At 43.3% G+C, this 17,966-nt stretch overlaps 1 protein-coding gene across 3 annotated transcripts in view; it reads right to left on the bottom strand.

Moving 5' to 3' along the window:
* REEP3 (receptor accessory protein 3) overlaps positions 1 to 17,966 on the bottom strand; it is an 84,294-nt gene that overhangs the window by 47,272 nt on the left and 19,056 nt on the right. For 2 of the 3 annotated variants that reach the window (XM_036734789.1, XM_036734788.1), the window contains exon 2: positions 7,241 to 7,313. In XM_036734789.1, coding sequence (XP_036590684.1) covers positions 7,241 to 7,313 — 73 coding nt within the window. Of the gene's footprint in view, positions 1 to 1,070; positions 1,306 to 7,240; positions 7,314 to 17,966 lie in introns of those variants that run through there. The other variant, XM_036734790.1, reaches the window with a different exon arrangement.

The raw sequence follows: 17,966 nt of genomic DNA, 5'->3' as shown, positions 1-17,966 counted from the left end.
ACCTCAAATGGAAAAAGATTTGGCGTATTGTGTCAAATTACTTAGCACATACCACAAAGAAAAGAAAGTCATTAAAATCGCCATCCTTACTAAACCCGTGTTAAGGGGGATTCTGGGAATAGTTGCAAATGGATTACATAGGCAAATTACTCCGGAAAAAAAGGCCAATAGTTGCTTGTCATTATAGATTAATTTTCCTCTCGAGTCAAGGCCTCCCCCCTGCCCCCTAACAACCAATGCAAAATGCTGTGAAGGTTTTGTTCAAAGAAATTAAATGGCCTTTTTTGGTTTTTTGCACCTACAGAGATATTGGCTGTAATAAGAGTGGCAGCTGTTGGCCAGGTTAGGCTGGCCTATCTCCAACCATTCTTAATTTCTGTACATGGTGAAATGTAAGATCCAAACTATTAAGACTGCTTGGGCGAAAGTAATTCATTGGTTTTATCAAGTGGACAGACAGAACACCTATCATTCTAATGACCCCCATGAGTACCAACAGATAGCAGACTGGCATTCAGCCCGGTGAGATTTTATTTAGATGAGGACTACTCTATTTTAGATCCACAAATTCACGGTAATTTTGCCCTGAACAAGAATGCCTGTAGGATGAACGAGTACCTGTGTTACTCAACAATGACTGCTTGTCTAACGCTCCTCCACACTCAGTGAAATGCTCCAGTGGCCCAACTTCTCTCACACCACCCAGTCTTGTACCTTGCCAGCTCAGACTCAGGGGTCTGCCATCTCATCAGGTTCCCACTAACACCTTAGACTCTTGCTCTTTAATGCCTATCATGAAATCCTAGAATATTAGTGCTAGAAGAAGGCCTTAAGGATTATCCAATCCTTGACCCAGGGTCTGTGAACTTGTTTTTTTTAAAATAATATATTTTGATAAATGTATTTCAATGAAATTGGTTGCCTTTGTAATCCAATATATTTTATGTACTAAAAACATGATTCTGAGAAAGGGTTCATCAGCTTCACCAGTGACTGCCAAAGGGGTCCAAGACACAAAAAAGGTTAAGAAACCATGATAACATGAAGCACACATTGGGCCTGGAGGAGACCTTTGGAGGGCCACCAGAACTGCACTCCAGTATTTGGAAGGCAGTCATATTTTGAAGGAGATTCGACTGGATCAGCTTAGCTGCACAAGTAGAGGAAGGAAGCTGCAGAAGCACTCTGGGCTCAATGGCACAACAAACGATGCACAGATGAAGAACAAAAAGGCCTGTGTTCTGCTGTCATCTGGCCACTGAGCAGGTCAGCCAACGCAAGAATCCATGTCTTCTGGACCAATGCATTCTTTCCATACCTGTGACAAAACAGCCCACTAGTCACAGGCTTCTTTTCCCCAGACAGTTCCACGAATCTCTCTGGCAATAACAGTCTCAGCCCGCTTCAATGTTCACAATAACTTCATTCTGAACTTTACATTTACCCATTTCCACTGTTCTCTCGATCAGGATTTCCACTCTTACACCTACGTTGGCTAATCCAAGCCCTCGGACTCCCTGGGCCTCCCGGCCCCTCATCATGGCACAGACCCTCCTCTTCATCTGACTATCTTACTGAGGGGCTCAAGGACAGCATGAGAACTGCCTCTACTTCCGGATACTGGTTTTTCTACAGTCTATCCATTCTTCAGAGAAATGGGGAGCCCTGCAGTATCTTGAAAGTGAATGCCTTAAGCCCTACTGGAAGGTGGCTCTCTTTCCCCTCTCTGGGACCTTTACCATTTCTAGGCTTCATCTGTATGTTTATAGAATGGGAGTGAGGTGAAGGGGGTGGGGACAGGAGAGAACAGAAGGAAAAAAAGCCCAGAAGAGGTACAGACAAGGAGGAAAGTTCTGAAAGCTGCAGGGGGAATTTCTTACCAATAACATCATTTCTATAATGCTTTAAGGTCTGAAGACACTTTACACAGGTGATCTCATGGGTTCCACAACAACCCTGGGAGGTCAGTGCTAGGATGATCCCCACTTTGCAGATGAAGAAACTGAAACCCAGTGAGATTAAGGGAGCTGTCTTTGGTCACACAGATACAAAGTGTTTTAGGAAGGGGTTGAACCCAGGTATTCCTGACTCCAAGCTCACCAATTTATTCACTGCACCACTTAGAGCTTGCCTAGAGTCAGGAAAATCTGAGTTCAAATCCAGCCTCAGATACTCGCTAGCTGTAAGATCCTGGGCAAGTCACTTAACCTTGTTTGCCTCAGTTCAGTTGGAAAATGAGCTGGAGAAAGAAACAGCAAACCACTCCAGTATCTTTGCCAGGAAAACCTCAAACGGGATTTGGATTTGGACACTAACAAAACAAACTAAACTACCTAACTGCTTTGTAAAAAGAAAGCCTCTCAAATTTAATCTGTACCCATCCCAAATGACTGATAATCCTGAATGAATACCTCAAGACTTTAGTTTTACTTTTTGGCTTAAAACTGTAAATCCCCTCAAAGGTACCCGCAGTGTGAACTGCATATAAATGAAAATTTGTTCTTGCCTCTCCCCTTCCTAGTTTTAAAAGACTTCAAATCTTTATCAAACATGGAAGAATTTTTTTTGGAGTACCCAGGACTGACATATACACATTTTCATATCAGACATGCTCTCAATCTAGAATAAGATGAGGATCAAATCCAGAGGGAGTCAGTGAGCGTGGCTCCATTCCTTAATGGCTAATCCTTTTTCTTCCTCATCATTAGGAAAAATTCTGAGGCATCGGTCAATGTTTTAATGTAAGTGCTTCTCATAATAAGAACTCTGGCAAAATAGCAGGAAATTATACATACTTATTTGGAAATAAATACTCTATCTGCTGTCTAAGCCGGAAAAAAATCATAGGCTGAAGACATCCCCAAACTCTATGAATGCTCACAGGAGGTTTTGTTTGTGATCTTGTAACCTCCAAGACCTCATGCAGGCTGCATATGCACAGGAGATGACTACCCAGGAAGGCTCTGTTTTAAGGGTTATGGAAAGAGACTGGAAAGCAGCCAAAGTGGACACACTTCCAGCCCTTCTATTTCATCCCGCCAGCTATTTTCTCAGGTGCCTGCAGCCCCTCCCTGCCTTCAAGGGCAAAGAGGCAGTATGGGTGAGGGCAAGGAAATGAACTGAAAAAAGTATGCTGTAAAAAACCACTTTTCTAAAAGGCCAATCCCTGTTCACTCTGGCAATTCAGTGGCACAAAGTTCAAACCCTTCTAATGCAAAGAGGCCGAGATCTGGGCATGCATGGGATCTGCAGTACTGGCTGGGCCTGCCTCTTGTCTCCCCCATTATCATCAGACCTTCTCTCTACCCACCCTTGGCTCCTTTCTTGTTCAGTCTCTTTCTTTCTCCCCCACCCCTGTTTCTGGTCTATTCTCCACAAACATGCTCATGACCCCACCCTAAAATAGAGCTCTTCTAGGACTCCTGTCACACACTCTTCTCTTCCTTGGGGGACATCTCAAAAGATTGTCAGATCACCAGACTTAAAGCCGAAAGGACCCTCAGAGATCACATACCCCTAACTCCAAGAAGGTGAGTCAGCTGTTCAGGGTCATCGAGCTGAAGGAGTAGAGCTGGGATTGGAAACCAGCTCTGCCCACCTCCCCCCCTTCTCTTCATGTCTCTAAAATGACTATCTCTAGGGATTCACCTGCCACAACTGGTCAACCTTTGGAATGTGACTTCAGATGTTATCCAATTTGTCTTTCCATGACAAAGCCATGGGCGGCTGTCTCTTCTGAAATTCTCCCCTTCCTTGGTTTCTGTAGTATTGTACCTTTCTGGGGCCCACCATTTTTTCTTCTCATTTGTCCTTTCTCCTCCACCACTGCACGAGCCTTCTAAGTGGTTCTCCCAGCCTCCAGTCTCTTGGGCCTGACCCATGCTCTGCCTTGGCACTCTCATCCACACCTTTTGTATTTCTCTTTGATCTTGACCCTACTATGCTCTAGGCTGGCCCCTAGGTGCCACAGCGGACATGGCGCTGGGCCTGTGGTCACAAGGGCCTCCGACACTTACTGGCTGTGTGACCCTGGTCAAGCCAGTGAACCGCTGCCTGTCTCAGTCTCCTCGTCTGTAAAACGGGAATGGTACCAGCACCCGCAAGCCAGGGTTGTTGTGAGTTTCAGATGGGATACCTATAAAGTGCTCTGCAAACCTTAAAGCCCTCTACAAACGCTAGTGATGACGATGATGACGACATTAGATGTTGGGGGACGCAAAGACAGAAACAGTTCATGTCTTCGAGCATCTTAATGTTAGATGAGGTGAAGAGTGAAGTGAAGAGAAGATAAACACAGTGACCTTCTTTGTTGGGGGGGGGGGGGGCGGAGGCTGAGCAAGGCTTCTTGTAGGAAGCAGTGGCTGAGCTTGGGATATTAAGAGGTGAGGGTGAGAGCTCCTGGTATAGGCGATACCTGTGAGAAAGGGCAAGGATGGTGATGGGGTGCTGTGCCCAGGTACACACAAGGGGGTCAGATGATCCAGAACGTGAGACTGTATGAGAAGCACCCTCTAGGATGCCTAGAAAAATAGGGCTTTAAAAACCATAGAGGAGATGTGCTGGACCCTAGAACTACCAGGAAACCACTGGAGCTGTGCAGAGAATGATTGGCCAGATCTACTCCTTGGGCCTCGTGCCGAGGCAGTCGTGTGTGGTGAACTGGTGGACGTGGAGAGATGTGAGACAGGAAGAGGGACCCACAGAGCAACAAGATTAAAAAAAACACAAGAAGGATCTGTGTCTGAAGAGTTACTGTAAAAATTTAGCTTGATTTTTTTTCCAATTAAGCATTTATTCTCTCCCCCCTCCCCCATTAAAAAACAAACAACTCTTGTAACAAATATATGTAGTCAAGCAAAATCAAATAAGTCAAATTCCTACATTGGTCATATCCAAAAATATGTCTTATTCTGCACCGGGAGCCCCTGTCCTCACTGTATCTTCACACTTGGGTGCCACAGTCTGTCATTGCACTGAACAGAGTTCATAAGACCTGCAAAGTTATTGTTATCTTTAATGTCATAATTACTACACAAATTGTTCTCCTGGTTTTGCTCATTTCACTTTGTATCAGTTCATATACGTCTTCACAATCTGGCCCCTTGCTACTTCTCTGTCTTCCCAGTCTCCTGGCATTTTCTCTGGCTGTCCCCTAGGCCTGGAATTTTCTCCCTCCTCATGTCTGCCTCCTGGGTACCTTGGCTTCTCTTCAAAGTCTCAGCTAGAATCCTACCTTCTAGAAGAGGCCTTTCCAGATCCCCTTTAACACTAGTGCTTCTCTGACTTATCTTTTCTAGAGGTTATTTGTAGAGTTAGTTCTTTGCACATTGTCTCCTCCGTTAGACTGTATGTGAACTCCTGGACAGCAAGGGCTGTTTTTCACTTTTCATTATATTCCCGATTCTTAACTCGGTGCTTGGAACAGAAGGCGCTTACGAAAGACTTCTTGACTTCTCTGAACCTTCCATGCATTATTTCCTTCATAATGAGGCAATATTCCACTATTTTCACATATTATGACTTGCTTAGCTATTCTCTAATAGATGGAGAACTCCTTGGTATCAAGGTTTTTGCTACTAGAAACATTTTTGTACACACAGGCTCTCTTCTGAGGTAAAATTCTAAAACAGGTCTCTCTGATTCCACTAATTAATCAAATAAAGCTCCCTCTCTTTTCTCAACACCTAACTATCAATCAGTTGTCTCGCCTTTAATTTTGTCTGTGTGTCTCTTACTACATTTATCTTCTGCCCTGAATTATTATTTATGTATTTGTCTCATCCTAATCACTAGATTGCAAGCTCTTGAGGGAAAGGATTCTCTCATTAATATCTGGATGTTGCATATTGTTTCCTACAGTGCTTTGCACATAGTAGGCACTTACATATTTGTTCAACTGATAAAGATTTTTCATCTGTCTCTTAGCAACGATTATATAAGAACATTTTGAACTACAGAGACTTTTTATTCAGCTTGATCAGTCACTAGACTGGCTCCAATTAATTATCGACCAGACCTACCCCAAATGACTCCTAGCTAAATCAAATCCACTCCAAAATTACTCTCTTCAAAGTTATTCATCAGCTCTCAATTAGCAAAGCGGATGGTCTTTTTTTAGTCCTCATCCTTCTTGAGACACCTCCCTGGATGTTCTCACCTTTCTGGGTTTTCTTGAAACAACTCTTGATTTTTCTGGCCCTGTCTGGCTATTCCTCATTTTTCTTTGCTAGATCATTACCCAGGCCCTGTCTGCAACTGCCAGTGAACCCCAAGGCTCTGAGATCAAGGCTACTGCCTTCTTTCTTTTTTAGAGATCACATGATATCCCATGAATTCAATTACAACAATTTGGATGACTCCTAGAACTCTATATCCTCCCCAGTCTCTCTCTGGAGCTATAGTCCCATATTACGAAGTACCTGTTGGGCATTCCCATGAGAAGCCCCTTACTCATCTCAAACCCAACATATTCCAAATGTAACTCATTATATTCTTCCCATTTACCACAAAGATTCTTAATTTTTTTCTCCTAGATTTGTGACTTTATAAAATCAAGAGTTAGTATCTAAAGAGAGCTTAAAGTCTGTATTAAATACAAGAGCCAAATGCTGGGGTTGGGGGAAACAACTGGATCTACTACTCCCTTTGTGGAAACATTCCATGGCTACCAGGGTGGATCTGACCTAGTCTGTCATCTCCAGATTTTCTCTAAGATCTACCCCCCATTTTCATAAATGGAGAACATTCTCATAACACTATGAGTTATGTCTACTTGAAATATTCAACCAATAACTTTTCTTCTTTAACTTGAAAAAAAAAGTTCCTCGTAAGAGAAACAGAATTGTTTAGACTGAAAAAAAAATGGTTTTTGATTGATGTATGTCTGTGTACGAAATGACAGAAAACCACCCTTAAGTGGCACAATGCTGTACTAGTTATTAGTCGGGAAACTGCATGAGAAACATAACTCCAGGGCCTCTTCATGAAAAGCAGGCAGCCATGGCTGCCTCTAGAGGCTCCAGGGCAGGCTGGGAGCCAGGCTGATGGTGTGCTGCCCAAGGCCTGGCCTCCTCAGCAGAGGGCTGGCCACAACAGTTCAAGAGGCACCACCAAAGGCACTGGCATCTTAGGCCATGGGTGTGCGGCTCACACCAATGACTCCATCATCTGGGATGCTTTAAGAAGAGTCATTACAAAACAGCAGCCAAGCTATGATACAAAATGAAGAAATCAGACTTACGTATTCCTTGACGTTTTTTGTTTTCACAGCTTTGTATGAATAATAAGCAGGATACAATATTCCGAAAATCAACCTGGTAAAAAGCAAAAGGTGTGAAAAACTAGTTAAATTTTTTCAATGACAGAACACTTTAATATTGTATAAAATTTAATATAAAAGACATGAAAAATATGTAATAGATTGTATGTCATTGCAAATCTGTTTATTTTTTTCTAAAAGGTGAAGTCGAGGCAAATTTGTTACTTGTGACCTTGTTACTTTAAGTATCAGTCTTATTGGATTCCCTGGTGTCCCGTGAGTACTAGACCTGTCAGAATTAACATATCAACACTTCAGCAACTGGTTTTAACTGGATTCTTGACTGACCAGCTAAATAAACAAGGTGGGCTATGGCGCAGGGGTCAGACTCCACAACAAGAGTATGTTTTAACTCTGTAGTGGAAACCCACAGTTCCCCTCTGTACCTTGGCTAGCCCTTCCTGAACCCCCAATAGGGCATTCTGTGCAGTCTCTGGTCCCCGCTTCCTCACAATAGCTTGGCTCTTTTTTGTAAATGCATAAACCTTGGAATCCACTGATTGTCAAAACATTACCTTCTCATATACATCATTTAACTGGTTCCTGATGGGCAGCTACATGGCACAATGGATAGAGCGCTGGGCCTAGCGTCAGGAAGAACTGAGTTCAAATCTGGTCCCAGACACTTACTAGTTGTGCAGCCCTGGGCAAGCCACTTAACTTCTGTTTGCCTCAGTGTCATCAACTCCCTCGCAGGATTATCTAAGGCTCCCATGAGATAATGAATTGTGAAGGGCCTGGCACACAGTAGGCATTATATAAATGTAAGCTATCATAATTATTAACCTAAAACAATATATGATCACTACAAGCATTTGTTAGTGGAGGCCAGTAGTAGTACAGATGACACATAACACATTTTCATTTGGATTAAAATTTATTATTTTTAGCAGAATTGCCTTCCTCAGTATGTTTGGTTTAAAATACCAAAATCACCTTGTATTCCTTGAGCACCTACTAAAAAGAGGAGGGGTCCAAGAAAATAGATAAAACAATGGGGTGGTCCAGAAACATCCTAGGAACCACAGTGAAGATAGCTTTGGATTATAATTTTGTTAAAATGAAAACCCAAACGGCTGAGCTAGCAGTGCGATTGTACGTGCTTGGGGATAAAGGCCTACTTCGGTATAGGTCATGACCAAAGATTGAAGGCCCAGTAATGGCTATACCAGGGAAGAACAACTTGTGGGTTGTGGTTTTTAAGCTGCCCCTGTTTGTGCTTCTTTTCTCAAGACTGCTGAAATACAGGAAGGTCCAGCATTAGTCATAATATTTCCATTTCTCAGGGCTCGTGTGAATTTCTTTAGAATGTACCGGAAACTGTAACGAAGGTTTGCCCTTTAAGGAGATGGCCCATCTCCCGTAATTTCCAAACAGCATGGTGTCTCCTAACTCAAATTCGCAGCATTCAAAATCAAATGTAGTCCTCTTTTCCAGAAACTAGTTCTCCCTCCAGATTTCTCCAGTTTGGTTATTGTGGTCCAAAAGTTTTGAATCAACCTTGACTCATCTTTCCCTTCCTTAGCCCATCCAAGTCAACCAGCAAGTGTAAACACCTACTCTGTAGCAGGCACAGTGCTAGAGGCTGGGGGCAAAGAGAAAAACCAAACAGTGCCTGCCCCTCGAGGAGTGTGCATTCTATTGGTAGTAAACAACAGGTGCACAGATAGGACAAAATATACAAAGATAATTGGAATGGAGGGAAAGAGAATCAAGCCAAGCCCTCTCTTTCCATGGAAGGTGCATGGGAGCTGAGCCTGGAAGAGAACAGGGGATTCCAAGAGACAGAGCATTCCAGAGAGTACAGCCCATATATACCAGGCCTGGTATATGCTCCTTTATCCTGGCTGGAAGCTAGGTTATCTTCGCCTAAAGAAGCAGTGCTGTAGAGGGTGGTTAATGGATGCTGAGCTGCTAGTACTATAGAGATTTGGCTCCAAAATGAGTTAAATGGGTTTTTGTGCCCTGGAAAGAAAACTAAAACACTTTAGAACATTCTTTTTATGGAAAAATGCACAGAAAAATTGTTTTATTAACAAGCTTTTGGGAATACTTGCTTTGTGCTGGATAGTGGAGTTTAGTCTACATGGTGACCTTTGCAATCCTATTAATTCTGCTGAAATTTGCCTGTACTGATGCAGGTCTGGTGCATCTGCTTCTCGTCATTCCTGTTAGTGCTCCAATACAGGACTCTTTACCAGAGCCTCAAATAGGCCTCCTTCCTTCCAGCGGTGACCCTCCTTCTAATTCAGCCTACACGCCACTTCTAAATCAATTTTTTGAAAATCCGCTTTGCCTAAAGTGGAATCCTCATTTTCCATTAGACCCACTCCAGGATCCTTTGCAAAGACCCTCCACTACATGGCTCCTGTCTGTTTTTCTGTGGTTACTGCTGTTGGTCCTTTGTTCTCAAAGAGGACCTTGACCATCAGGGAGGTGATGCCATAACTTGCAAATGAATTGGATTTAAGTGAGGGAGGGCCAAGCAAAGTCACTAGCCTCACTCTCTCCTCCGGAGGCATCTGGGTCCAGCGGCCAGATATAGATCAGGATGACTGGAGATGGCCCAGGATACAGTTTCCTGTCTCTCTAACCTTGCCCCAAAAGAAATTCCTCTCTGCCAACTAAATGGCTTTACTCACCTTCCCTTTAACACTCCAGGGATATCTTCTTCACTTAATTCAGTCCTACGCACTCTGTCTCAAAGCCCTGCCTCTTTCATGAGCTTTCCAGATGACTACCCCACCCCACCCCACCCAAACTGTTTCCTTCTCTGAAATTCTTGTTTCACTGAGCCATTTATTTGTACTTGGTACAGCATTTGCCATTTTCAGTTGTTATCTTTACATTTACATCTTTTTCGTCCTAGTTGTATATCCATAAGGGTCTCCCCTCCTTTCACTGCCAGTATCCCACCCACGCAGGACCCTTCAATGGGCACTTAAATGTTCTGGCAGCTCTATTCTACAAGCCTCATGCCTGTGGACAGAACACTAGGGAAGACAGGGAGATAAAAACAGAGTTGAGACAAAAGATGATCTCAACTTGCCACATGGAACTGACAATAAAGGGGGCTAATGTTTATTTTAATACTTTAGAGATCCGTAGTTTCATTGGTGTGGGTATTTTCTTACTCAAGACTATAACCCCTTTACTCTTTAGTTGACCCTTTTTGTGAGTTAATAAAGGATACTGTTATGTTATTGAAATATTTGCTATAGCATTATTTTGATCAAAATGTAGAAAATTCAGATTTTTTCCCCCCTCGATTTTTCCCCCCTTGGGTTTCAGCTCCATACTATTTACTTGTATTTATTAAAAACATTACTAATTTTATAATAAAATGATTAACAAATTAAATATTAAGGATACATATTAAGATGACTGACATAAGTCAATATCATGTCCAGAAATACGACCTTTTTTTCCTCTGAATATCAAGAATCAGAATGATCAGGAACATCATTATTATCCTATCAAAACTGAATAATGCTCCATAGGACCATCACTAAAAGCTTTCTTTCCTCTTTTCTTTTTTAAACCAAAACTCCTATTTCAAAGTTTCTCTAAGCTTGCTATTCAGGACACTGAATGAGGGCTGTTGTGGAGACTTGAAGCTTGGGAGGTCTGGCAAAAAGCCAAAGCTTGAGCAAGTAAATGAATTCAAATAATGTCTATTTTAAAAAGCCACCTTGACAAACTAATAGCTTATAAAAGGCAAACTTTCCACACTCAGACTAAGTCTGTCCATAAAATAGAACATTGTTTTCACCACAAAGACAGGAAGAAATAATTATTTATTTCTCCTTAGGTGGAACTAAGATAAGAGTAAATGTAAACATATTTGGACAAGATTTTCTTGATTTAATCATCACCTACTAATCGAAAACATTTATTAACTGGTTTATTCAAACGTGCATTGAGGATGTTGAAAAATTTTTGCCACTGATTTTTGAAAAATGATGTGGGAACCTCCTTGCAGAGAGCAGATTCAGGGTATATAATAGAGCGTGTATATTTTTAGACGTGTCCAATGTGGGAATGTGTTTTGATTGACTATACATTTGTTACAGGGGTTTTGTTTTTTTCTTGTCCCACATTCCCCACACAAAGAGTGGGAGGCGTGAGGGAGAGAAAATAATTCAATAAAAAAAAAAACCCATCAAATTAAAAAAAAAATTGGTAAGAGCACTCTGGTTCTTCGTTATAAATCTTTTCTGGTTGAGGAGAATGAGGCACAGAGACACTGAAGTGACTTTCCCAAGGCTGAACAGGTAGGAAGTGGCCAGGCCAAGAACTGAACAAGGTGATCCTTTGACCCCATAGCCAGTCATCTTTCCAATGCACCCTCCAAAGATGAAGGGGGGCAAGATCCTAGAGAGTAGCTCCCTTAATCTTTTCACCCAGCCCAGTGAATACCCTTCATTGACCACGACTCAGCAGTGTCTTTGTCCCTCAGGTAGCAGAGACCAGGATATGTCCTTTGTACCCAGAGCATCTTGTTCCTCAAAGCTCTGGTACATTGAGTCAGCTCTTGAGGCCTTCCTTGGCTAAGTTAAAATGTTCCTATAATGAAGGATTATGGCTTTTTCGCATCTTCTGTAAAAGCCTCCACGTCCCCCAACCTTGCCAGCACAGTGGAACCACCTTCACAGTGGCAAGAACAACAGGCCACCTTTGTGGAGAAAAACCAAGAATGAAAGACTGAAGTTTCTGTGACTATCCATGCAACATGCAGTTCTCTGTTCAGATCTTTCTTTGACATAATCCCTTAGGCCTGTAAATTTATCTCCTCTCCTTAAAATCCAACACTGTTTCTTCATTTAGGCCTCTGAATTACATTAAGCTTCCTCTTTTCCTGACTTGGTCATGATGGATTTGTCCAGTTCACTCCTATCCCAGATACAGTGGTCTCCTTGGAGGCCCTCCCCGGGATCTAGTGTCCTGACTTCCAGCTCCAAAGCTTCCTCCTTCAGTCCCTTCTCTCTGAAATTCTCTTCTTCCTAGGCACCCTGAGAATTGATTGTCTTTCTTTAATGAGTTGTGGTCAGTCTTCCTATCTCATACAACAAATCTCCTCCCAGAAATTAAAAAGAGACGAAAGCAAAGTTGGCCAGCAGGTTACATGAGTATTTCAAAACAATGAATCTCTTTTTTTCAAATTGTCAGCTTGAGCAAAAGCATAGCTGGAATCTGATTGTAAAGGCAAAAGTGGGGTTACTTAATTATGTAACTGTGCCTCATTGACTGGCAAGAGAGGGGGACTGGACAAATCAACCATGAGCAAGGTCAGGAAAAGAGGAAGTTTAATGTAATTCAGGTGGTAGTAATCAATGGCAGGCATCTAAACATAGCTTATGGGTTGGTCACTGTTAGTGGCCACTTCCAAGAATCAGTTTATAGTCACCACATCACAATCCTCCATTCTTTTGCCCAGCACACCAGAAAAAGGGGTCACCAAAAGGACATCACACTTTAAAAAAGACGTCTGGCCTTATTCTTTTTTTTTTTTTGAGGTAGTGAGGGACACATAAAAAAGCTAAACAATTATAAGACAGAGGTTTCAAAAAAATTAAGCATTTTAAAATCTAAAAATTAAAAGAAAAAACAGCAAACCTGTATTCATTAAATATATAAGAAATATTTCAGGCAGACTTTAATTGGATATGCAGGCAGGTTCAGAAACAGTCCAGTGAATAATGGGGAGGGATGGAAGGAGGAAGAGAGAGAGAAGAGAAAGAGAACCTTTCCTCAAAACAATCTCGCAGTTAAATATGGAATTTTCATCTCTCAAATACACATTTATTCACATTTTGCATTAAATGTAAACCTCTTAAACTCTCTCAAGCTTTATGAGATTTGCCAGGGCAACTGAAAACCCGGCCTCCCCATCCCAAGATATGTTTGTAAAAAGGAGAGTAAATTGCTTCAATCCCACCAGCTCCCTACGGCTCCGAAGACAGCAGTTCTCTCATAGCAGCAGTAAAGGGTCACCTGGGGAAGCACCGACTGCTCACAGCAGCTTTCCAAAAACAGATGCCTTTGTATCACTATGGCCATGTTTCCTCTTTCCCCAAAAAATGATTGATTAAACTGGGAGTGCTGTCTTCTGAGGACCTTTGCTCAAGACCAATCAGTAATTCACCCACGCCGACTCAGACCTGAAGAAAGTATAGAATCTCCATCCCCAGGTAATCTCAGATGTTTCTCTTTTCCCACAAGCCCATAGTCTTTGGGACAGGAGAGACAGGAAATCCAGGATCTGAATAAGCACAGCTAACATTTTTTAGGGCACTTTTTGTTTAGGATTTTCTCGAAGCATCTTGGCATAGAGGAAGAATTCCACCTCAGACACTGATCTTGGCACTTCATTTAGCAGGTTCAAAGCACCTACCTTACAAGGTTGCTGACAGGATTAAATGAGATAATGCATGTAAAGGCTATATACCCTTCCTGCCAATTCATAAAGGTGAGTCGCTACAACCCCGGGAAGTGTGGCATGATCCTTTGCCTTTACAGATGGAGAAAATGAGGCCCAGGTCCCTAAATCTGAGCGAGACGCACACGTCCTCTCCCCCTCTCACCAGAACCTCAGGTCCAGGCCCCTGCCCCAGCCCGGGCCCTCTAGATACGAGGCCTCTCCCCTTGGCTGCTGCTGTCTCCCTCCATCATCAAGTGAGCTCCTGGAGAGGAGGACTGGCTCACTGCTTGTATAGGGATCCCTAGCACTCTGTATAGTGCCAACATGTTATTATTCGGTTATTTTGTTGTGTCTGTGTGACACCATGGACCTGTCAAGGGGGCTTTCTTGGCAAAGATACTGGAGGGATGTGCCATTTTCGTCTCCAGTGTGTCCCTATTTACAGATGAGGAACTAAGGCAAGTAGAGATTAAGTGTCTTGCCCTGGGGTCACACAGCTAGGAACTCAAGTCTTCGTGACTTCAGGCCCAGAGCTCTATGCACTGCACCACCTAGCTGCCCCAAAGTAGGCACACAATAAAGATTTATTAGATTGGACCTAACCTGTCTGCCTCGGTTTCCTGTTCTGTAAAATGGGGATAATAACGGCCCCTCCCTCCCAGGGTTATTGTGAGGCTTGAATGAGACAATAATTGTAAAGCCCTCAGAGCACAGTGCTTGACAACCTGCTGTTGCGGGGTTCATTTCGTCGTGTCCCACTCTCCGTGACCTCATTTGGGGTTTTCTTGGTAAACACACTGGAGTCATTTGCCATTTCCTTAGCTCATCCTAGCTATTATTTATTTATTACTGTTATTATGAAGATCAAATGAGATCACTGGGCAGCATCTAAGCGCACCGCCTGGAACACAGTAGGGACTATATAAATGTTAGCCACTACTGTAGTCGTCGTTAGGATCACACGAAATAACTGCGAAGTATTTAGCACAGTGCCTGGCACACCGTTGTTCAGTCTGACTCTATGTGACGCTGTGTTTTCTTGGCAAAGATACGGGAGTGATTTGCCATTTCCTTCTCTAGATGAGGAACTGAGACAAATAGGGGTCAAATGACTTGCCCAGGGTCACACAGCTAGCATCTGAAGCCAGATTTGAACTCAGATCTTCTTCCTGACTCCAGGCCTGGTGTTCTGCCCACTGTACCACTTAGCTGCTCCAGTTGTCACACAGGAGGGGCTATATAAATATTGGCTATTATTATCATTAGGATCAAACGAGATAACTGGAAAGCATTGTGCCTGGCACATAGTATATGCTCACATACATGTTAACTGTACTGCTACCACCACCAGCACTACTCCTACTATGCCTCTTCTTCCTCTCACTACTACCTCCCCCACCCCATGTGCCAGGCCTTGTGTTAAGTGCTGGGGTAAAAAGCAGGCCCTGCCCTCAAGGAGGTCACATTGCAAGAATCCTTGACCTCCAGGCCAAGGTTCACTGACCACCCCCTCCCAACAAGAGAGTGGGGGGGGGGGGGAGGAGTGCAAATCAGCAATCTGATGAGCTTTTATGTTTCATTGGGAGATCAAATGACTTGCTCGAGGCCTTACAACTGGAAGGGAGCTGTGGCTCCTCCCCACACCATGCTTAGGCCATTTCCTCCCGGCCTGACCCTGGGCCAATACAGGGCCTCTTCTCCACCATCTATGTGTCTGGCACACAGTAAGCCCTTAATAAATGTTCCCTCCCTCCCTGTCTCTCTGAATCACAGACTTCTGGAGAGTGCAAAGGGGCCTTAGCACCAGTCTAAGGTTCCACTCCTTTTGTTTGGCTCCATCCTCACTGTAACATACCTGAAAAGTGGTTGCCATCCTAGGTTTGACAACCACCCAACAAGGGGGAGCTTCCCAATCACCAGGGAGCCTGCCGCCTCTCCAGAAAGCCCAGAAAGCCCTGGGGAGCTCTAACAAAACTACCAAGTTTTTCCTTACATCAGGCTTAAATTTGCTTCTTTGCAACATTCCACCTCTCGATCCTAGTTCCACTCTCTGGGGGCCAAACAGTACAAATTCAGTTACCTGAACAAAGAGATGCTAGCTCTCTCGTCTTCTCTTCTCCAAGCTCAGTCTGCCCACCTCCTCCAGCTGTTCCCTAGCTGCCTTCCTCTGAGCCCAGGACTCTGAATAGCCCTCAGAAAGCCTTTCCATAGCTCCTGCTTGTTATGGGGGTGCAGCTGCCTGCTCAGGTCTGGCTCCACAAGGCTGAATCCTCATCAGATTCAGAGCTCTCCAGCTTGTCCATAAGAGCAGCAGGAGGGACCTTTGCTAAAGACCCCATGAAGCAGACCTCCCCACCCGGTGATAAGTCCGGCTACTTCTGTTCTTGATAAAGCCGATCAGTAATCTGCTCAGGAATCAGTCAAGTTCTCAGGGCTACAATTTGCAAACTCTGTTTTCTTTACCCCCTCCACAATTACAGACATTTAGTAACTTCAGTAAATGCAATTTACTGGAAATACATATATGCGCACACACATTATACCTTATATAAATTGTAAATATAAGTATAACTTACTGAATTATATTTATGTCACTAAGGAAATAACAATTTCTTAAATGTGGAGGCTACAATGACACAGCTGGTGGCCCACTGGGTAGAGTCCTGGAATTGGAGTCATCAAGACCTGAATGCAAATCCCGGCTCCGACACAAGCTGTGGGACCCTGGACAAGACACCTAATGGTTCTTAGCCTCTATTTCCTCACCTGTGAAGTGGAGATGAAAATATCACCCACCTTACAGGGTAGTTATAAAGACTGAGAAGGATAACATAAAGAATCTGAAGCACTAGATAAACCTTAACTATTATGATGATTATACTGTTGATAACCACTTGATAAGTGGCAGTATTTCAGGCAAGTGCTAGGGGTGGGTGTCCTTTTGGGAAACCTTCTGCTCCTGGAGCTTGAATTGCATGGGGGGGGTGGGGGGTGGGTGGGCGATGGCTCCTTGCACAAGGTAGGGAAAGTGTGAGGAAGGGGTGCACTCCAGGCAGGGGAGAGGGGTGCCCAGTGCACAGGGAGAGTACTGTAGATGAGGAGCAGAGAGAAGGCAAGTTTAGCTGGATTCCTGACTGCACAGAGTAACAGCTGGGAAGAAGGATTGGGCCGGACTGTGAAGGGTTTCAAAAGCTAAACTGCAGTGTGAGGCGAACATAGTGAGTGAGGCCTGTTTGGACATGCCAGGTCCAGATGTCTCTAGGACATCTAGTTTAAAATGTCCAACAGACAGTTGGTGAAGGGGGACTGAAGTTGAGGGGACAGAGTTGTTTCATACATGAATCTGTGAGTCACCTGCATAGAGATGCCAATTATACCCACTAAAAAAAATTCTCAACCAAAGCAGATCAAACAAGGTCTGTAACTTTTAGTAAATTGGTCTTGTTTGGTGCCTGGCATATAGCAGCTGGGGGCTGGTGGTACAATGCATAGAGCGCTGTTTGGAATCAGGGAGACTCATCTTCATGAGTTTAAATCTGGCCTCAGACACTTAACCTGGGCAAGTCACTTATCCCTGTTTGCCTCAGTTTCCTCATCTGTAAAATGAGCTGGAGAAGAAAATGGCAAACCTCTTTAGTATCTCTGCCAAGGGTCACAAAATAGGGTCACAAAAAGTTGGACACGACTGAAATAACTTGACACATAGTAGGTATTTAATAAATATGTGTTAATTAGCCAGAGGCTCAGAGGGCTGAAGCATCTTGCTCATAGTTATAAAGTTTATGTCAGAGGCACCATTTGAATCCAGGTCTCCCTGGTTTCAAGTTTAGCCACGGATCCATTACATTTCAGTGCCTCCGAACCCAATGATATTTTTCATTAAATTTCTTCTCACTGCCACCTGATCTCTTTTCAGACCTAAGATAGGTTAATTTGTTAGGTAGTTTCTCAGTAATTTTAAAAAGTCAATAGGAAAAAAAAAGCTATATCTTAGTGGCAAAAGCTAATTTTAAAAATTCTCTAGGCAGAGATAAAAGGTGCCATGATCAGAAAGTTCTTGTCTACAATTTCCTCATGTCCTTCAGCTATCAAATGACAGCCTACCCTTCCTAGCACTGAATACCTTTGAATCTCCAAACCCCAGCTTTGCTTTGACTGGACAAGAGCCCAAACTGTATTTATATGCTGACACCCAACTTAATGAACTTGGCCTTCTCTCCCTCTGAA

This window comes from Trichosurus vulpecula, chromosome 8, assembly GCF_011100635.1.
Source record: "Trichosurus vulpecula isolate mTriVul1 chromosome 8, mTriVul1.pri, whole genome shotgun sequence".
NCBI lineage: Eukaryota > Metazoa > Chordata > Mammalia > Diprotodontia > Phalangeridae > Trichosurus > Trichosurus vulpecula.
Note: the sequence above shows the minus strand (reverse complement) of the source record. Positions and strands in the feature narration are given on the sequence as shown.